Genomic DNA, 20,714 nt, shown 5'->3' on the forward strand with positions numbered 1-20,714 from the left:
GAGAAGAATAGGCAGAAAAAATATCAAATTAAAATCATATAACTTTTGGCTGGGCTTAAGAGGAAAACCATGCTAAGAAGCTGTCAGTTCCGGGTGGGGAAAACACAACATTTCAAGGTGGTGTTTTCATGGGGTTGGTGAGAATTTCGTCTAATTGCCAACAAAGGTATTTTGACAAGTGATCAATCATGATTTTAATCCTGTTCCGCAGTCTCAGAGAGGAGATTGTTCTGCATCAATGTTAGAAATTCTGACCCACGTTATTATGCCTAGAAAGAGTTTTCTACCTGCTAATTGAGATGTACAATGCCTATACACGTCCATAGTAATACATGACTTCCAATATTAGTCCACTAGGCATGTTTCAATGTTTAATGTATGAGGCAAATTTCAGATGAAAACATTTCAAATTCTAATCTTTTACTAAGGTTAAGGTAACAGGCAATCCAGAAATGTGTGGAGGGCAGGAAGGATAACAACATTCTCCAAGAGCGAACATAGATGTTTTGAAGCATTATCACCATGGATTTTAATATTGTCTCAGGGAATGGTGCTAGTGGCAGAAGTCCTAGATTGAGGAAAGTTGTTCATTAAGATTTTCCTACATGTGAGGTGCGTTTTGGTGTGATGGGAAGGACACGGGCAGTCTGTACCTTGGTAGAGCATGTGTTGCCAGTTGCTTTGTTAAATTTCGTCAAGTTTCCATTAGGTACTGGTAAATAGTTCTTCATGTGAGGCTCTTAGGGATATGGCAGAGGTACAGGAAGCTTCACAAAACATGAGTACCTCAGAGTTGGCATGGGCACTCCACTAATTCAAAGGAATGCCATGATTGCAACTTGAATACTCCTCTTCTTCAGGACTGTTGCTGTCATTTTCAGTAAGCTTTATCTTGGCCTCCACTTTAGCACAAAGGTTTTATTTTTAACAATGGGTCACCAGAACCTCTGCAAATAGGACTATAGACCACAGAGAGTAGGTCTCTGCAACCTTTTGCTCTCCAGATGTGTTGAACTACAACTCCCACTTGCCCTAGCTAGAATAGTGAATAGTTGGTGATCATGGGAGTCATAGTCAAAACATCTGTTGAGTCGAAGTTTGCAGTCCTTCGGCATAATGGATAATACAACATCTAATATCCTGTGCCTGTGTGCAGTTGTATAGGTTAAGAGGGTTAGTTTTGATGCTCCAAATATAAAGATTTGGAAGCATTTCTAGTCTTTATTTAGCAGTCCTGTGGCAGGGGTAAGGAGAGCCTCAACCACACTCACATTCTGCCACACGGAATGGTATCTTTGCAACATGGTGGGACTATTTTGTGATGCTGCTCTGACAGATATCGATGACACATTTTCATTGGATAAACCCATGCAACCACACAATGCACAGACCCCCAGACCAAACAACAACGCATGGCTGGCTGCTCTTTTAAGTTCTGAAAATCAGACTGTCTTTGTCAGTAAAAACCTTTTAGAATCCTGAAATCGTTTTCAGACGAACTAAACATGCTAATTTATAGTTTGTTTTAACAACACTATCTATCAACATTTGAAAAAAAGAAGTTTATTGAAAGACCTGTTCATCATCATCATGATTGCACTTGATTTGAACTTTAATTAACAAATATTGGAAGGATGAATCTGTTAAATGTATTGTGCATTACGGTAACATGATTTTCTCGCCAGTAGCATTGCATTTGAACGTGTGATGATGTTTTGAACATGATGTCACTGAGCACATGTTTGTGGAGTAGTAGATTTGCTGGAGTGGATTAGGCATGCAGTTTCACACTCTCAGATTTTGGATCCTCAAATAACAGCACAGTGCGTAGACTGAAATAAAAAAAACATATTGTTAGGCTTTTAATCATAGTATGGGCAAGTGAGAAACACATAAGGGCTCATTTTGGTCAGGGGCGCAACATAAATGGAATGCGTAAAAGCCATGCATAAGGCTATAATGCCTTCCATTCACATCATGCCCCATTTTCAATCATTTTCATGTCAGAGAGGAGGGCGGAATTCAACTTGCATTTTCGCTGCTCCATTCTTCTCAGCCACACAAATACTCCCAGTAATTTTGCTGCCATGGAATTTCAAGCTGGAGCAGATCCTTATGGGTTCTACCGACTTTATTCGCCAGCAAAAAAGCAAGCAAACCCAAAAGGGATCTATTGTAAGGACTACCTCCCATGTCTACACAGCAGAGTGCAAAAGTGCCAGACAAAAGGTGGTGTACAAGCTTGTATGCTGCCTTTTGTCCTGCACTTTTGCACTCTGCCATGCACATGACCAAAATTTGGATGGTAGGGAATTATGGCCTGGAGCAAAATGAGCTCCATACAGTCAAGTATTGGAGGTGCTGGTGGAGGTTCTGGTGGTTTGGATGTGATCCCATTCCAATGCAATCAACCTGATGCCTAATGTAGTGATCAGGTGGATTCCCAGAATTCTGCAGCCAGTCTCCTCCGTTGATGAACCTGAGTGGAAGGGTAATGACACTATTTTCCCAGGACAGTGATTATGGAATGTAACCAAACCTATATGTGAGCAGCCCATTCATGTCAATGAACAACCATTTGGCTGATCCCTATTTTTGTCTTTATGGAGCTTCCAGATACTTTGAATTTGATTTCTTGTAGATTTTCCCTATGAAGAACGTTATTGTACCTATGTTAAGTTTGGGTTAAATCATGTGTGCATTTACTTCCATAATGTGTAAAGACCCTGATTGCCACACAAAGGACCTGTCAGGTTGCTGTATCGAAAGATAGAGAAGCAACAAAAAAGGGAGAAGAAGTTGAGACCTATAACCCTTTTACAAGAGTAGCTGTTTCAGTCGCAGAAATAGATATATTCTAGATGTAATTGTAGTAGACGTTGTAGTGGATCCACTGATTGAACGCGAAGTTTCAGAAATAGTTGTGCTTTTAGAAGTCTTCAGTAAAAACAGACAGTTGGATCACTCGGTTCTTCTTTCTGATGTTGGCTTTTGTTAGTGCTTTCGGCACTCAACCACAGTTTCAATTTCTGAACATTAAGGGAGAAGTTCATTAAAAAATGTTATGCTTTAAAAACGTTGGACATAGTAAAAAAGATATGTTGGCATTATTTTTAAATTACATTCCTATGGAAAATCATTTTTAAAATGACCATTCAAGTTTTGATTTTCAAGGACTTGGAAGCAGCCATTTTCTAAGCAGAAGCAGTTTCTTGTATGTGCTCTTGCTGCAACAAAAAAAGCAAAAGTCCCCTACTGGGAGTTTTTGCTTGCTGCTGCTGGAGGGCAGAGCAGTTTTCAACACGGAGGCAGCAGCAGCAGCTACTCCAGTTTGTACATTGCATCCTGAAAACTGCTACCACCTTTTTTGAATGGTACTAACAAATGCCCGAACAATTTCCAAGTGCCCCATGTTAGCAGCCATGCCGATGGCCAATACCTCTGCTTATGCTCAAGAACTAAAGAGCTTTTGCATTGCAAAATCAAGCAGTACACTAGATCACAGACACTTGCATTGGCAGACCCATTTGTTAGCATGTTTTCGTTCTGTGGACATGTTGAAGAATACAATACTTGCCTATATATCTCCATTCTCCTGCGGTGCTAACAAGCCTGTTAGTCAGCAGTCCTATAACATGGCATCAATTTAGGTGAAACCCTTTCAAGAGAGCAGCCAAATGCTGGAAAGGGTTTATGAAAATCCTCATCACAAGAGACGAGAGCACGTGCAGCAGATTATGGCACTGCAATGCTTTTTACCCTGCTCTCCTCAGTCCAGTGCTGAGCTTGCAGCAGGAACACCCGGCAGGATTTAAAGGAGGCAAGCTCTGATGCGCCTCCACACACACACACCCAGGCTGTCTGGTCAGCAGATGGGGTGTTTCCTGCCACTCAAGGGACCCAGGTGGCTCTGGTGCGCAGTCCCTGTCTGCAAAGATCCAGGCATAGGAGGTACTGCAGTCTGAAACCCTAGGATCTGAAAGCACCAGAATCGATTTACCAAAAACACATTGGCCCCTTGCACTGTTTTCCTTTCTTTTCAACCTGAGTGCATACACTGTGTGCTTTCTTGCCAATTGCACTTTAAATTTAATTTTTTTCGCCAACAATGTCATACTTTGCTTTTGAGAGAATTTCCAACCTGAACACCTTAAGGAGGGCAGGGTCCTGTTTAAGGCGAGGTAAATGGCAAAAAAATGGGACGTTGGGACATCTTGTAAAGTCAGGAGATAAATGTTGTGTGCATGGGGAGTTCCCCTTTTCTTTTACGGGACGGTGATGTGGCTAAATCTGCCTACCAGAGCGAGTGGGTGGGCGTGTGTACACATTTGAAAAAAGCCAGGTCCCTGCCACATGTTCCTGCAGCCTTAGATATCGGCTGTTCAGATTGCATCTGAAAACTAGGATGTCCTCCTGCCTCCAATCTTAAAACAGTGCATACATTAATCGCAGTCTATTGCGCTCAACAGACATTGACACTTATTTACAAATGCGTTTTCAATGAGGAAACTCCATTGAAAAATGAATGGTAAATCGGGCATATTATGTAAAAATTAAATTTGACATGTGAATGTATTTTTCTGGCTGGGGTTCTGAAATGTTGTATATGTTGAAATAGCACAGGGTGCAAGCCTCACTCATTGAATTTATCTTATTATTTTATTAGAAAAATATCCTTTTATCGTATGAGTAAACCCTCCTAAAATATCCTTCTTTTAATATGATACAGTGCAGCCCTCATCACCCTGCTTTCACTCCTGTTTAGTGCCATACACAAAAGTTCCCCCGCACACTGGAAGGCCATGAAATTAGAGAAAGATGGCTTAGAACTATTGGTCGGAACACAACTGCATATCTTTTAAGGTTGAACTGCCTACATGATGAAAACTTCTCTGCTCTCCAGTAGCAATAAGCAAAAGCTCCCAGTAAGGGACTATTGCTTGATTGTTGCTGTGAGAGCACAGCAGTGACTGATACACATGAAGCTGCTTCTGCTTAGAAAATGGCTGCCTCCAAGTCCTTGAAAATCAAGACTTGAAGGATAATTTAAACTATAACCATTCCTAAGTCATTCTGGTGACCACCAAATGCAAGTTTCTCAGATAAAGATGGATGACAAATAAGTAGGTTTTGTGGGGAAACACATCAAAAAACCCTGCATAGGAGCACTTATCATTTGTCTTTGTCCATAATGGCAATAAAAATGATACCACCAAATGCAAGTTTCTCAGATAAAGATGGATGACAAATAAGTAGGTTTTGTGGGGAAACACATCAAAAAACCCTGCATAGGAGCACTTATCATTTGTCTTTGTCCATAATGGCAATAAAAATGATATGATGCGGCAGTTATAAAACATGTCCACAGTGTCTGTACCAGCTCAGCATGTTGGCTTTTGCCATAGTAATAGTAAAACATGATATGTCCCTGTTAAATAAACCTGTTCATACTGATTGCACCAATGTAGGCTCACCCCACACAAAAACACCCATCATGCTGCCTTTGCACCTAATGCCAGAAAAAATGATATTCCACTGCTAGAAAATATGCCTGACATTTTTTGGAGCTAGAGCTCTGCTCTCCCAACTCCGCCCAATCAAAGTCTGTTTTCACTGGCCATCCCCAAGCCATACAGGGTTAAAAATTCAGGTACCGGGTGATGCCTGACATCCAGGAGCTCGTTTTAGATCCGACTTCTAGAATCTTAATGTTGTGCCCTGCCATGTGCACATTCATGTTGTATTCATTCTCTCATTCATGCGTGCACCAATACTTTGCAACATTCACACTGCATTCATTCTCCCATTCACGTGAGCACTCGGATGCTACAATATTTACATTCCATTCATTCTCCCATTCACTTGCACACCCACATTCCACAAAATTCACACTTAACTAATTTCCCCATTCACATGCCCATTGTGCTAAAACATGTATATTGCATTCTCATTCTCCCATTAACGCATGCCCACACTCATTCACATTCCCAACACAATTTAATTCACACAGCATTTACACAGACACAGGCCCTCACCTGCATGCAAATATACATACCATTATATGTCTATTTTTCTTACCTGAACAACACGAATGCCTCAGCACTCCCTCCACCACCAGGACTGCCAAACATGTTGTCTACATCGCCCTGAGGTTCCTGCGCATACTGTTGACAGGAACCATGAGGCCAGGGTATGTGTCAAACATCTCTCTCATCCTACTTTCTGACATGCGCAGTGGAAGACGGGCGTCTCCAACTAATTTCACAAGCCTCTCTAACATTCAGGGAGATGTGGAGTGCAACCTACACCCAAATATGGCTGCAGATTTTCATCATTATCGATGAGCAGATGACCAGCCTTGCATGCTCACATCATAAAACGGAGTTCCCGTCCTTCTCGATTTTTGGCAGCAAAGGAAAAAATCGCTAGTCATGGTGCTCGCCAATCAGAGATCCCGCCACAATCCTTATCTACCAAACAGTGAGCTTTGTTCTACAACACCACTACGAAAAAGTTCACGGCGCTCATCAGTAAGCGCCCCGCTGAGACCCACATCCAATGAATGGAGGCCTAAATCCATTAGGGAGCCCACTGATCGTGGTGCATTTTGGACATAGCCTCTGCTCTTTCCCTGATTGGAAAACGAGGCCCAAATCCACTCAGTACTTCATGGAGCATGATAGTGATGCCGCTGGTAACTGCACTGCCACTTGGACTGTGACGACATCATCACTGCCAACTTAACACCACAGTGACAACAGCAGTTGTTCTTCCTCATTAAAGAATAAAGAAAAGAAAATCAGCAGCCATGTGTGATGATGAAATTTCCTCGACCCCTCATGCCATGCCCTCATCTTCTCGTATAAGTGAAACCACGTCAGATACATTGCAATTACAGTCTCCTCCCTAATTTGACATTGATGATTCTAGCAACGTAGGCCAAAGATAGGCCCAGTGGATGAAAGAATTCACTGCATTCAATGATGCCATTGTCCTATATGATAACAGATGGGCAAGAGGAATACTGATGCACTTGGCGTATATAAACTAGCAGAGAATAACACAGCCTTGCTTGATGGAAGTAGAATGAGTGGGGTGAAAAATGAAAGGAGCACCAAACTTAATCTGCATTATAAATTTAGAGATACAAATATACAACCGAATTGTCACAGAGATATTTCTCAAATACAAAGATGTGGGCTCATTCGTATGTTCCTATTATGCTCTTCGATTTCATGCAAAGCAGCCAGGAGCACTCATCAGTGCTATTTGCCCCCTTGTCTTCTAATCTGCATATTTTGAAAGACTACAATAGGAGTGTACAAGACTGCCCACATGGAAAGGAAAACCTATCAGAAAATAATTTAAATGGTTAACCTAGGTTTCGATAATGTGCTTTGTTCTTTTAGACAGGTGTTACTGTCACGAGTTCTACCCGGGCTCACCTGTTTACACTCGGAGCTCTTTTTCTTTGTCTCGGGAGGCTTGTCCTTTTTCTTGGTGCGCGTGTCTCTGAGATAAGGGCCCGCATCTCCAGACGCCGCCCTGTCAGCCAGGGCTGGATTGACAGACACCAGAAATAACGTTCATTTAGGGGTTTGACAGTATCAGTCTGGGAAGGAATCCTGGAAGGACCTGGGACGAATAACGCGGAAGAAGCAGACTACACAACGCGCAAGAAGGTAGGAAGAGAGAGGGATATGCGGAAGCAAGCAGGTAAGGGGCAGGAAGGAGAGAGGCTGCCTAAGAGGTAAGGAATACGAGCAACGATGCGCTGAGCTCAGAGTTTGAGCATTGAGACGCGTAGCTGAATTCGAGTCCGGTGCCAATCTTCCATGACGAAAAACAGGATCCAGGAAACTAGACCTCTAATGCGGCTGGAAAGATGCTGGCGCCATGTTGGAAGGAAAAACGGACGCTGCAAAGCGGTGTTGTTGTGACCACGATCTCCAGAGGGGGCGAGCCCATCAAGTCACGACAGTTACTTTATTATTATGACTACTATATATATGGTTTTGAATTAGGTACCTCCACAGTATAAACCGAGGGCAGTCGTTTTTCTTTTCTGTTTTATTTTCATATAAGCCCACTATGCTGCCTGTCCATTTGGGCACCAAAACACTTGGTTGTTGGTATTGTGTACTATATATACGGGGGCTGATCATTAGAAATAGTCATTGCAAAATTTGTAAAAAGCTTTTTACTATGTTAGTCAAATTCAATAATTTCCTATTTAATGACTTATTTTGCTGAAAATACACACTATTGTTTAAATGAAAATGAATAGAAAATAACAAATTCAATTTTAGACCTTCCGCCTGATACTCTGGTCTCCTACAAAGTCTTTCAGAATCCCAATGCCCCCTGCAGAGCCATTTTGTCCCATCACCTTCTGCTGTAGAACCGAGTCCAGCAATACGATGGGACAGAATAGAAGAGTTTCTTCCGTTAAAGTAAGCAACACCAGGGGTATCTGAGTAGCATTAGAAGAGGAACATTTGGATATAGGAAGCATCGGAGATAGGATCGATAAGGCCTATCAGGAATTGCAGGGAGGTAGCAGCTATGAAAGTCGAGGGAAAGGGGATGCGTCCCCAGCATTTAAACCATGAAATTAAGAAGAAAATCTATTTAGTCTCGAGCAAAGAGCTTTGTCCTTAAGCAGATTGAACCTAGACCAGGGTGAAGGAGATGGTAGTTATACTTCTTGGGGACAAGACATGTTAGACAAAGAGAAAGAATCTTTCCTTGGGGGGCAGAAAGAAAGCATATGCGCCCCTGAAGGCAGTCTGCAGATAGACATGGAAGTAAGATGATCGGATCTGGAACAACCTAAGGACAGAACACCAGATCCCATACCATATCCAGAAAATCCCCGAGGACGATCGCATAGTGAAAAGAGAGAATCAGTGCCATATGTGAGCAGGTTAATATCGTTGCCAGCGAGGAGACTATCAGGGATGATTGTCCCTTCCATGGATAGGCAGATAATGGAAGCCAAGTGCGGGTCAGGGTTTATGCAGTTTCCCTTACTGGAAAAAGGGGGAGCAAAACAACAGTATATTCCATGGCCGCAGATGGATAAAGACAATTTAAGGTGTAAACACCTGAGTTTGACATCGGGCACTAGCAAATGGATATATGAGCTAGAAAAGATGACAGGAGGAAACACATTGGCCATGGGGGACATTAAGGGTCTTTTGGCAGCCATTATTGGGGCGAGAGCTGATGACATATGGAGAAGAGCAGGGTATTCAAGTGTGACAGCACAAACACAGCGCATGATGGAGTGCCGTTTAATAATTGCAGAGCAGACGTTTGGGGGCTCTCTGGGTGCAGTATCTTGACACATCAGATTTGGGTGCAATTATGACACGTACAATGAAAGATGTTGAATACCCTATTGCTTACATTCAGGAAATTCAAGAGTGTTGGACTCTTGAAACGAAGGAGCCGTGGGAAAAAACACTGACATTATTTTACGACATATTGTCAAGGATTGCACAAGGCAGTACAAAGACAGATGAAAAAACTGGTGGGAATGGAAGCCAAACCATTCCCCACAGCTGAGATACAGTTAACAATAGCGCATCACTGTTGGCTATTGCAGGAGACAAACAAGAAGAAAGATGAGGCTAGGAAAACTGAGGAAGCCAAGTTAGTTCAGAAGAAAATTGTCAGAATACGCCATAGAAGGGGCAGTATTGACAAGTGGAGAAGGATTGGGGATGCAGCAAACAGTGGGTACATCGCAGGTGAATAATCAGTGGCTGATGTGCCAAGGAGGGAATGGGTTTCATGCCACGATGAAGAGTTATGGGCTACAGAGGAAGAGGTGGATTCCAAAATAATCAAGGTGGGTTTCAAAATGTGCAAAATGAGGATCAGAATATACAGGGAGGATTTAACCAAAGAGGACTTGTTAGATGGTCTCCTCCCTATGTTGGACTTGTGGGATGTTAGGACACATTGCGTGCTCATCTGGGAGCCAAGGGAATGTACAGAATGGCCAATTCTCAAGAGGTGGGACAGCTTATCCTCCACGATATAGCACACAAACTAGGGAAGGGTGTGCCCAAGATCAGACAGTGTAGCAGACACAAGCGCCGCAAATGCAACAGACACCCAACCAGAGCAAGTACAAATTAATCCACTTTAAGGGTGTTCGCAACACACCCCCGTGCAGACAAACAGCAGCATGTAAACACACGACAGCTATTGACACATAGAATAGGAGGTGCCACTGAAGTGGAATGAAATCCTTTTACAGGTACACGGGTATGCATATATCCACAATAGGACAGCACACAGGGTGACTTGATGTGTTCAGTACTATCTGTGACACCAGACCCCCAAGAGGAAGCAAGGGTCGATGTGACGATAGGAGGCAAAACTGTTATTTTTAGTAGACACTAGAGTTACTTGTTCATGTATACAAGAGGGAAAATATCCAATATCAGGTATTGCCATGAATGCTCAAGGGTTCTCTGGAGCTACAAGTCAAGTTCCTTTTACTGATAAATTACCACTCTCTGTAGCAGAGTTTGATATGTCTGTTCCATTGTTGTATTCACGACAGACACCAGTTAACATTTTGGGAAGAGATTTGATGACATTTAACATGACGATTTAATTTACTGACAAAGGCATAGCCTGTTCCACTCCTCGAATACACTACATGAATGTGCACAAATGTATACTGGCATTCAAAGGGCAAGTGGCTCTGCGAGGCATTCCAGTAGAGCCAGAGGTTTTTCTTTATGGGGTGAGCATTCTGTTAACATGGCTACCTGTCTTAGTGGGAAAGACTGTGAGGATCTCTAACAAATTCTTGTTCAGACCACAAATAACTATGGACGGAGAGGGGGGACAGACAATCCCTCTAGAGTTCGAAACAGCCATAGTATGAAAGGAAATGGCAATGCTCGAAGGAACGGATGAGGGTAGACCATGGAGTATAGTGATAGCTTATCGAAGAAGGGTACAGGCTGACTGACATTACTGACGATGTCATGTTCAGAGATGATCCAACAGACGATGAAGTAGTGTTCTTTATGAGCATCACATACTGGATTAGAATAGAAAAGAGGGAAGTCCCACAGTGAATGGCCATAATGTGGCAGCATTCAGCATTTTCTGAGGAAGACTGGGAGAAGGTGCAGAGCATCCTTTGGATCACAGGTCCTTACGGCATAGGTCTGTTGAAACGGATAGGGGAAGTCAAAACAAAGTTGAAGCCAGGAGTGATTTTACCACGAACAAGACAGTATCCCATGTCTCGAGAGGCTGATGAGGGTATATTCAAGACCGTTTCACCACTGATGAAGCAAGGTATCTGGTGCCATCAGAATCATTGTGCAACACAACAGTGTATCCTATCAATAAAACAAAGGGAGGATCGTAGATATTCATACAAGATATGAGACCGATTAACCAGATTGTAGAGGCAGAGTTTCCTCTAGTTCATAACCTGGAGACAATCCTATGTAGTATCCCAGCGGAAGCTTGATATTCCACGTTGAATGATTAGAAAAAATGAATTTTTCTCAATCCCGTTGCACAAGGACTCACAAGATTTGACTTCATGTATGTTCTGCCAGACTCCTCTGAAACATACTAGGCTGCCCCAAGGGTAATGTGAGTCCCCATCGATCTTTAACAGGATCCTCCAGATGGACCTAGGCAATGTTGATTTGAAAAGCACAGTGATAAAGTATGCAGATGACATTTCAATCAGTAGTACGACAGAAGATGAGTGCACAAAAGACTCGATTCAGTTGCTGACTATCCTAGCTGACAAAGGATACAGGGTTGACAGAAAAACTGCAGTATTGCCAAGAGGAGTTGTTATACATAGGACAGTTTATTTCACATGAGGGAAAAAAGGTGAAACCTGAAAGGACTGAGGCAATTATGAAAACTTCGAAGCCAAATATAGTGAAACAAATGCAACAGTTTTTGGGATTATATAATGATGTTAGGGCCTGGCTGTTTGATTACAGTTCTTACACAAGGCTTTAAAAAGGCACAAGTGGACAAAGTTAAAATAGAATGGACTGAGGAGTTGGAGGACGGATTTGAAGGGTTGAAAAAAGCAATTTGAACAGCTCCTGTTTTAGGAATTCCCAATTATGCAGAGGAAATGTATTTATTCTCGCACACAAATGGGACAATCATAACTGCAGTGCTTGCACGGAGGACCACATTGGGGTACAAGCCTCTAGCATATTACAGTGGGTTGTTAGACCAGGTTATGAAAGGACACTTTCCTTGCGACCACTCATTGGCAGCCACTGCATTCGCAAATTACAAGTGTACAAGTATTGTGATGGGTTGCTTTATGACCCTCTTCGTAGAGCGTGCTCTGTTTCCCATCTTAGAGAAACCCAACGGTGCATTGACATCTCAGAGGGCTTTCGGCTTATGAAGTAATGATTTTGAACCCAGCGATCAAAATTGTCAGATGTAAAATAGTGAATGCCACATTTGTAGCTGAGCCAGTGATAGAAAGTGACAATGTGCATGATTGTGCAAATTACTTATATATAGTATATATATATATATATATATATATATATATATATATATATATATATATATATATATATATATATATAGTATATTTACTGTGCGTAAAGGAGAATGTCTTGCCAGGAGGAAAAATTGTCTTTATTGATGCTTTTTTGAAAATTGATCAAACTAGGTGGGAAAGGTATTCTGGCGAAGCTAAAGTGAGGCATAGAACAAATGGCAAATTTGAGATTGTATTAAGTGCCAGACTACCATCTCACTTTTCAGCACAAGCAGCAGAATTGGTAGTGCTCATTGTTGCGCTCGAGAAACGCAAAGGGCAAGAAGTGACAGTGTACAGTGACTCCCCCTATGTGACGCCTACGTGATGTCAACTGTACATGTAGGGCTAGCGCCTCGGAAAAGGAGGGGCTACCTCCGTGCAGAAGGCACTCCAATGCATGATGCATCTTTATTGGAGAGGCTTATTAAAGCACTACAACTCCCAGTGGCTATAGCGGTCATTAAGTGAGCAGCTCACACTTAGAGAACGGACTTTATTTCTTGCGGGAATGAAGCCACAGATGTAGAAAACAAAAGGGTTGCATATTCTCTAGATATTTCAGGTTTTGATACACCAAATGTCAAAGAGAAAGTAGTTACAGTTATGGTGTTGCTAGAAGGGTTAAATAAATTACTAATGACCCAATTAATGGAGATTCAAGGCAGTGCATATGAAGAGCAGGCATTATGGAAGCAAAGGGGTTGTTCTTTATCTCCGACCCAAGCATTATGGTGACAGGATAGCACTGGAAAGCCAGTGATGCCAGTAGCATTGTTAAAGGTAGCGCTTGAACAGCTTCACAACCCCGCACATGTAACTAGGGGAAGACTGGTTTATTTCAAATTTGTTAGAACACATTACATTTTATGTAGTAAACTGCCTCGTATTTCAAAGGTTTACCACGGAGCATAACATGTGAATGATTAGAGGAGTAATTCCTCAACCAAATGGTCCTTTTCAGCATTTACATATTGGTTATGTTGATATGCTGCAGGTGTGTATTGGATACACATATCTGATAGTGGTGGTGTGTCCCTTCTCAAGGTGGATCGAGGCAGGTCCGTGTATACACCCTGATGCCACTTGTGCAGCGAAGCTTCTAGTGCGCAAAGTCATTCCAAAATGGGGAGTGTGTCAAGTGCTGTGATCCGATAATGGGCCACATTTTTCAATGAAGTGTTCAAACAGATAGGACTGCTGGTGAGTATTAAGCACAAGTTTTCTTCTGCTTATCACCCGCAAGCGAATCCAATATGTGAGAGACTCAACAGCCTCCTTATGGAAAGGATTGCCAAACTTAAGCTAACGTTGCAGAAGGGATGGCTATATTGACTGCCCTTAGCTTTATACGCCCTATGGAATCAACCTGATTCAGACCACCACCTCACACCCCATGAACTAGTAACAGGGAGGCAAATGAGAACACCTCTTACACCACCATTGAGGAGTAGAAGTGATGCCCAGAGTATAGCAAAAATGTTAGGAAATGAGTTACGTGAATATTTGACATGCATGACCTGTAGCATCTCTCTCATTTCAGATCAACTCAAGCGCATGGGGGGTCGGTCTCAGAACACAGATGAAAATCATTCATCAACCGGATCAATTGAACGATTATCAACACCTAATTTATTTGCTGGAGATTGGGTCCCAATTAGAAATCTTACCCGTAAGTGGCACAAACCACATTTTAATGGACCATTCGTTGTTGAAAATGTTACTCCCTCAGCAGTAAAAGTCCAAGTCAGACAAGCTTGGATTCATTTTAATGACATGAAGTCCTACACCGGTGAGACCACACCCCCCAACTGTCAATTCAGAAGCAAGACAGCAAGAAGAATTTCAGTGTGTGCTGACTCAATCGATGATGAAGAAGGATGATAAATCAACTGGCTGATTAAATGCAGATGTGCATTTGGACTGTGGCTCAACTTGGACACTCCTTATAGATATTATAGCAGGCATGCACATCTTTGCCAGGAGGGACAGGAATCTTTTGATAATGAACTTTAGAAAAATGTTAATGTATCACAAATATGCCTGATCTGGATTTCGAATTTGAGGATTGAGAATGAGAGCAATACCTCCATTTGTTTCTCACTGCATACCTGTTTGTTTGAATCTATGGTCTTAACAGACGGGGAAGCCCACAGACTTATATTGGCTGTTTTTGTATTTATCCTTCAAGCTTATCCTGCTCTTGTCAGAAGAGATGTTGATATTGATACTTTTTTTACAGGATCCTAAGAATGGCCTTCTAATCAGAAGATTGCTTGGGGCAATAATAGAGGAAGTGTTACTACTGCAGGAGTAATAGTGTTTTTCCTTCCTTAAATGATTACAGTAGAAATGAGGAGTATCGAAGCCAGTACGATTGAGCAAGCCCAACCAATCTAATCAATTCCAGAACACCACAAATGGTGATGGTTAATATGTTGGTTCTTGATATACGTATGTGCAACTATACTCTGTGGTTTTCTGTTTCTTTAGCTTAGAATTCCTTATTATGTTTATGTCTCGGCCAATGCAGATGTCCCTTTGATCCTCACCACTACAGGAACTGCTGTTAATTTGCCCATTACGAAGAGCCAAAACATTTTGTGTTATCTCCCCACAGTAGAGCTGCGTTAGAATTGTTTCCATAGGCTGCAACTATTGTGTTAGGGAGACACAGGAGAAGCGTAGAGGAAGATAATGAGGGGATAAATAAATACTTGGATAATGCAGCACACTTGGGTCACAATATGTGTTATCCACACATGAGAACGTTGGGAGAGAGAACATTTAAAAATAATTGTTACATTTGTGCTCTCATACCCTATCCCACGAATGCTGATGAACTTTCATTTACAGAGAAATTCCAGAGCACAATGCCAAAAGTCTTATTCACCTAGCGGCATGCATGACTCAAGGACAGTTCCAAGGAAGTTGGGCCACTCTGTGGTGGAGATCGAAATGGTCGTTTCCATTCCAGGATGATTGTATCAAGACTACACCGATGGAAAAGGAGCCTGCATGGAAGAGCAAGATGCTCATGTATCCTAGGGCAGGAAAGGATGACGTGGTAATAGAAGAAATGGAACAAATTGACTGTCTTGATAGAACAGAAATAGCCTGGATGCCTAGATGCTGGGAACAATCTCAGCTGCTAGTCTATGGACAAGTGAAATCCAAGAAGGGATCGGAAGAAGTGTTGATGTCCTGTTCAGCTCATTTATTGAAGCCAGAATTCGTATGAGAAGTACAGAAAGGTCATGGCCAAGCATGCCAAACTACTACCATGGGTTGAAGATGAAGCAGGTCCAATGTTTGTGATCACTTTGACAAATGTGCTTTTGAAGACAAGGAAAGAATCATGTGGGAGATAATGTAGGTTGCAAGACTACCGTTGGTGTCTCCAGAATGGGAGCAGGGACAGCCCTCCTAATGGATCGATATTGGGCTTGTGGGACAAGCCTACATTAAGCAGCCCAAGGATTGGGTAGGAACATGTTCCCTAGTGCTTATTCATGTTCCAGCTTTAGTGATTCCTCAGAGTGACCTGAACATTGGAGAATTTCCAAAAGCAAATTCCCACTTGAGAAGGAGAAGATCACTTGAATTTCTCATTTTAACCAAGAGAGAGAATTACTTTTCAGCAAAATAAATAGAAGCATATGAGGCTATCCCGTATGAGCATAGGCTGTTCAGGAAAACTGCTTCAATCTTCACGACTATCTTTATACCTAGAATCCAGGTGATGGCAAATATAAAGTGGTTGAAAATCACTTGCTGGGAGCGTCTGCAGACAATTAACACTACCACGAAGGGATTCAATGCTATCAGTGAAGAATTGATGGCCATGGGATTGATGATCCTCCAGAATAGATATGTTTTTGATATGATCACAGCGATGGAAGGAGGAGTTTGCGCCAAAATTGGGCCATCATGTTGCACATTCACACCTCTTCACGATGACGAGAATGGGACCTTGACAGAGGCCATAACGTTGCTGACAAGCTTGCATAACAAAATGGACGACGAGACTGCGGATGTTGCAGACAACAGTTGGTTTGCATCTATCTTCTCATGGGATCCACAATGGATGGCGAACATCTTCAAACGTCTTGGGGCAATGTTTGTGATGATAATGTTTGGATTTTGTCTGATCAGGATAATAATTATGCAGTGCAAGAAGACAGCAAAAAAGGCAGTAGGAATGACAATCACGATCAATGTCGAATCAAGGTCAAGACCCAAGGAATTGACTGATGAAGAAATCAGAAAATATATAGAGGCCAGCATCGTAGAACCTGAAGGAACAAAGTTCCTGTATCCCAAGAATCACAAGAAGTATGTGGGATGATGGATCTATTGTAATCCAAATGGACAGTGCAGTTACATGACCTGGAGTGTTGATGAACATGACAAATCAGTTGGCTCCCTGAAGGGAGTGGTGAAGATCTGGACTCCAAAGAAGCACTTCTTCAAGACAAGGTATCAAGATGTGGAGATAGGGGAAGGTGTGGTCGATGACTCGAACAGAGGGGGAAGTGTAGAGGAGCAGGTGCATGCCTCTGCAGGAAGTCCCAATCCCCTACTGACTGTATGTAGGAAGCCTGAAACTGAACCATGCTTGACACCAGTAATTTTGACCATACAATGACAAGTGTTCGAGAAAAGTTATCTGTTAAGAAAGCCATATCAGAGGTATTCTCGAAGAAATGACAATCTCATGGAAGAGGTCCCCAGAGGCATATGAAAACGAGAGAAAAAGAATCTGGTGACATCACAAGAATTAAGAGTGATGCACTGAGAAGATAAGAAGATGAAGATGAATGGATCCTATAGACACTGATGATGAAATAAGGAATTGAGTGAGCGTTCCCATGCGGAAAGGAGATTGCATTTGTGTATATTACACACTGAAGAAAATGCAAGCCATTTAATAACTGCAACGCAAGTAGATTAAGTGATCACAGAAGCTGGCTATACGTAGTGAATAGACTGCAGGCAAAGCCGCCATTGTATAAGTGTCTGGACATCAGTGCCACAACTTTTAGTAAGTTCAAACCAACAGAGAAATAAGGATCGAGAGCTGTGTGTGGCACAGCAACGAATTAGCTGGAGGTCACAGACTTGAAGGGTGAAGCAGTTTGGCCTGGTATAAAAGTTGAAGCAAGCCAAGGCCGGTTATCTATTTTTAAAGGCAGCAAACGTGAGAAGCTAAATCACTCCTTGTTAAGGTGCAAAGAACGAACACTATGAGTGCGAAGTTATATTAATTCAAGACAATTAATTGCTGAAAAAAGGGCCCAATTACGGTCTCCTGTCACGTGGACCAAGGATGAAAACAGGAGTTGGGCATGCAGACCAGAACGGTGATAAGAGTGTGCCTGTACTCCCTTATATTCCCAAAGACTAGAATACATTGCAAGGCCAAGTTCAAAGGCAATCTTCATGGCTGAAGGCGTGGACGACGAGAGATGTTGGGCTTATTGGTTGGGAAAGCAAAGTCATGTCCACCCCCCGGAACATGGGTATAAGCATACGTGTTGCTAAGGGGTCGAATGTCCCAGACATGGCACAAGTGTGCCAATCAATTGTAGAGGACTCTATATTGAAGGGCCTTATAGTTTGAGAGTCAATAGTATTCTGTGTACATAATAAGTATTGAGGATGACCTGCACTAGAGGCAGGCTTAAGTTGTTCACCTGACAGTAGATGTCCTACCACAACCGAAGCCCGTATAGAAAGTATACTTACATGTTCCCCTTGAGCCAACCACAATCCCTAGTAGGTTTTTTCTCATTTGCCACGTAGTATGACATGACGTATGACATATTTTTAGTATCTAATTGTGTTTTTATGTAAAATGTATTGAGAGCTCGAGCGAACGTCCGTTGATGTCCGTTGTAACTCCCTGTTTTAGACAATTGATGATAAAACAGTCAAATTGGACTTTGCCAACTTCCTGAGTCGGTCCCATTATTTGATGCAAGAGTTATTCTGAATCCCATCCTTTGAATGACGTGTTACTGTAAAGACTGGAGGGGGGGGTTGTACTCAAGCCCTCTATATGGCAGAGTAGAAGCACAGAGGACCCCAGCCAAGATTCTCTATTGTTCGTAGCAATGGACGAGCAATCAAGGCTTAGCTCTCAGGAGGTGTTGTGGGCTGGTTCTTAAGTACAGTGTAGTCCCCAAGCACCCACAAAGGAATGTCCACACACTATGTTAGGGATAACACAGTTCTTTATATAAATAAGATTCAAGTTATATACATGTCTTAAAATCATGGCAAAAATGGCTCTGGATGCAAAATATCGCGGCAAAAATGCTGTGGTTTTGCCGCCACAATCATGTAAAGGATACGGGGGAACCCCCTGCAACCCTGGACCCATTATACCATTTAAGAGGAGCGGGGGACACCCCCGCGCCCCTTAAATGGTATAATGGGGTACACCTTTATTGGTTCAAACCACAGCCTTTTTGCCGTGATTGTTTTTACCAGAGACATTTTTGCTGCAATTTTATTACCTGATATCAATAACAATAACTTTGTTTCGGCAATACTACAATGGCAAATATATATAAATCTACGTGGTACCACTCTTTAACTATTGATTCCTTTGAAATGCATCAACTAACAGTTCAAATGACATACAAATCAGATTGTAAGAAAAATCAATGAAAGACACCGAAAGAAGGCAAGGTAAATTAAGCAATGGCAGAATACTGACTCCCATCTACCTAGAGAGAGTTCTGTGTGAGGATCCCTCCACCTGGGCAACCTGTAAATAAAGCGTATTGACAAGCCCAGTCCAGTTATGCTTAATATAGTCTCAGGTCTTTCTAAAGGTTCTACAACTCCAATGTACCTGGTTTCATAGAGTTTTTCGATGAGTAGTCGACGGGCCCTCCTTGAGTGAACTCTCTTTAAGGCAGGAGCCATGAGTCGTCGAGATTCCTCGGTGAAGAAAAGGTGAATGCTGTGGTCGAGGGAGCAGCTTCGATCCTCGCAGTGCTCGCTGATGAATGCTCATGAACGTCCTGTGAAGATGAGGCATGCAGTGCACCTCTACGACAATAGTTTGTGGCCACAAAGAGTCAATGAAGAAATTTGGCCCAGCAAGGGATTCAGGTCATCGGTGTCTGGTGTCGGCGATCGGGACGTGACCAAGTCTGGCTTCTGGATCTTCGTCAGCATCTTTGAGGACTTCGGGTGGTGGGAAACCCACCGGTAGATTCTCCTCAGTCATCGTCGACCTTGACCTTCTCCAGCCTGACAAAGCGGTCGACGATGATGAGTAAGGAAGTCCTTGAATGAAATGTCTTAGGCAATGGAGCGTTGTGGCTCTGGTTGATAAATGTCAAGCTGTTCCTGCTTCTGGGCAACCAGACTTGACAGGCTTCCAGCGGTTATAGCATACCTGCAAACCCTGATCAATGACGATGGACTTGGATGTCTGGGTACTTCACTTCAGATTCCTTGGAAGTCCCCTTCACCAGTCGGCAGCCTTTCGAGGGTCTGACTTACAGGGAGCTTTGGTAAAGATCAGCTGGTGCACGATGGTCCCATACAGCTCAGGAAGAGGTCTCCTAGCTAGGTCCTCTCTTGGATCAGTTCTTGAAGACACAGCGGCTTCCAGTTGGTAAAGGAATGTGGTAGCAGATCTTCTCATCCGGCTGGGCTTCAAGGTTTAGCATCAAGTTTTGACTTCAGCTTCTGAACGATTTCCCTCAGTGAGAGGTCCCCAGATATACTGTTGGTCTCTCATTCACTCTGCTGGGTCCACTCAGTCAACCAATCATTCAGAACGGCATTCAGGTGGGCAGGCAGCCAATCAGGCTCACAGTGCATTCAGGCCATTGTTCTCCATCCAGACACTCACAACATAGAATGTGGATTCGGACAAGCACCCAGCCATTCAGCACTCCACACTGCATTCATACCGGTTTCGGGCAGGGCTGTCTCATTCATTGTGTCATACACCAGAAACCAGACAATAGGCCATACAGGGAATTGCATAGTACTGTAACTATGCATCTTGAGGCTATTGATTTGGCTACTCCAGGTCAAAATTAAGTTGAGTATTTTCGCAGAAACTGAAGACTAAGACAAGGGACTGGGATCATGTCCAGTCCTTGGCAACACTTGC

At 42.7% G+C, this 20,714-nt stretch overlaps 1 protein-coding gene across 1 annotated transcript in view; it reads right to left on the reverse strand.

The window, feature by feature from the left end:
* Positions 1–1,594: 1,594 nt before the first annotated feature.
* Positions 1,595–20,714, reverse strand: part of LOC138515905 (alcohol dehydrogenase 1-like) — a 300,767-nt gene continuing 281,647 nt past the window's right edge. The window contains exon 9 of the mRNA XM_069630667.1: positions 1,595–1,832. Within this exon, the coding sequence (XP_069486768.1) occupies positions 1,772–1,832 (61 nt within the window). The 3' untranslated portion in view covers positions 1,595–1,771. The remainder of the gene's footprint in view (positions 1,833–20,714) is intronic.

The sequence above is a fragment of the Ambystoma mexicanum genome, chromosome 6q (assembly GCF_040938575.1).
Source record: "Ambystoma mexicanum isolate Mex_15411 chromosome 6q, UKY_AmexF1_1, whole genome shotgun sequence".
NCBI classification, from domain to species: domain Eukaryota; kingdom Metazoa; phylum Chordata; class Amphibia; order Caudata; family Ambystomatidae; genus Ambystoma; species Ambystoma mexicanum.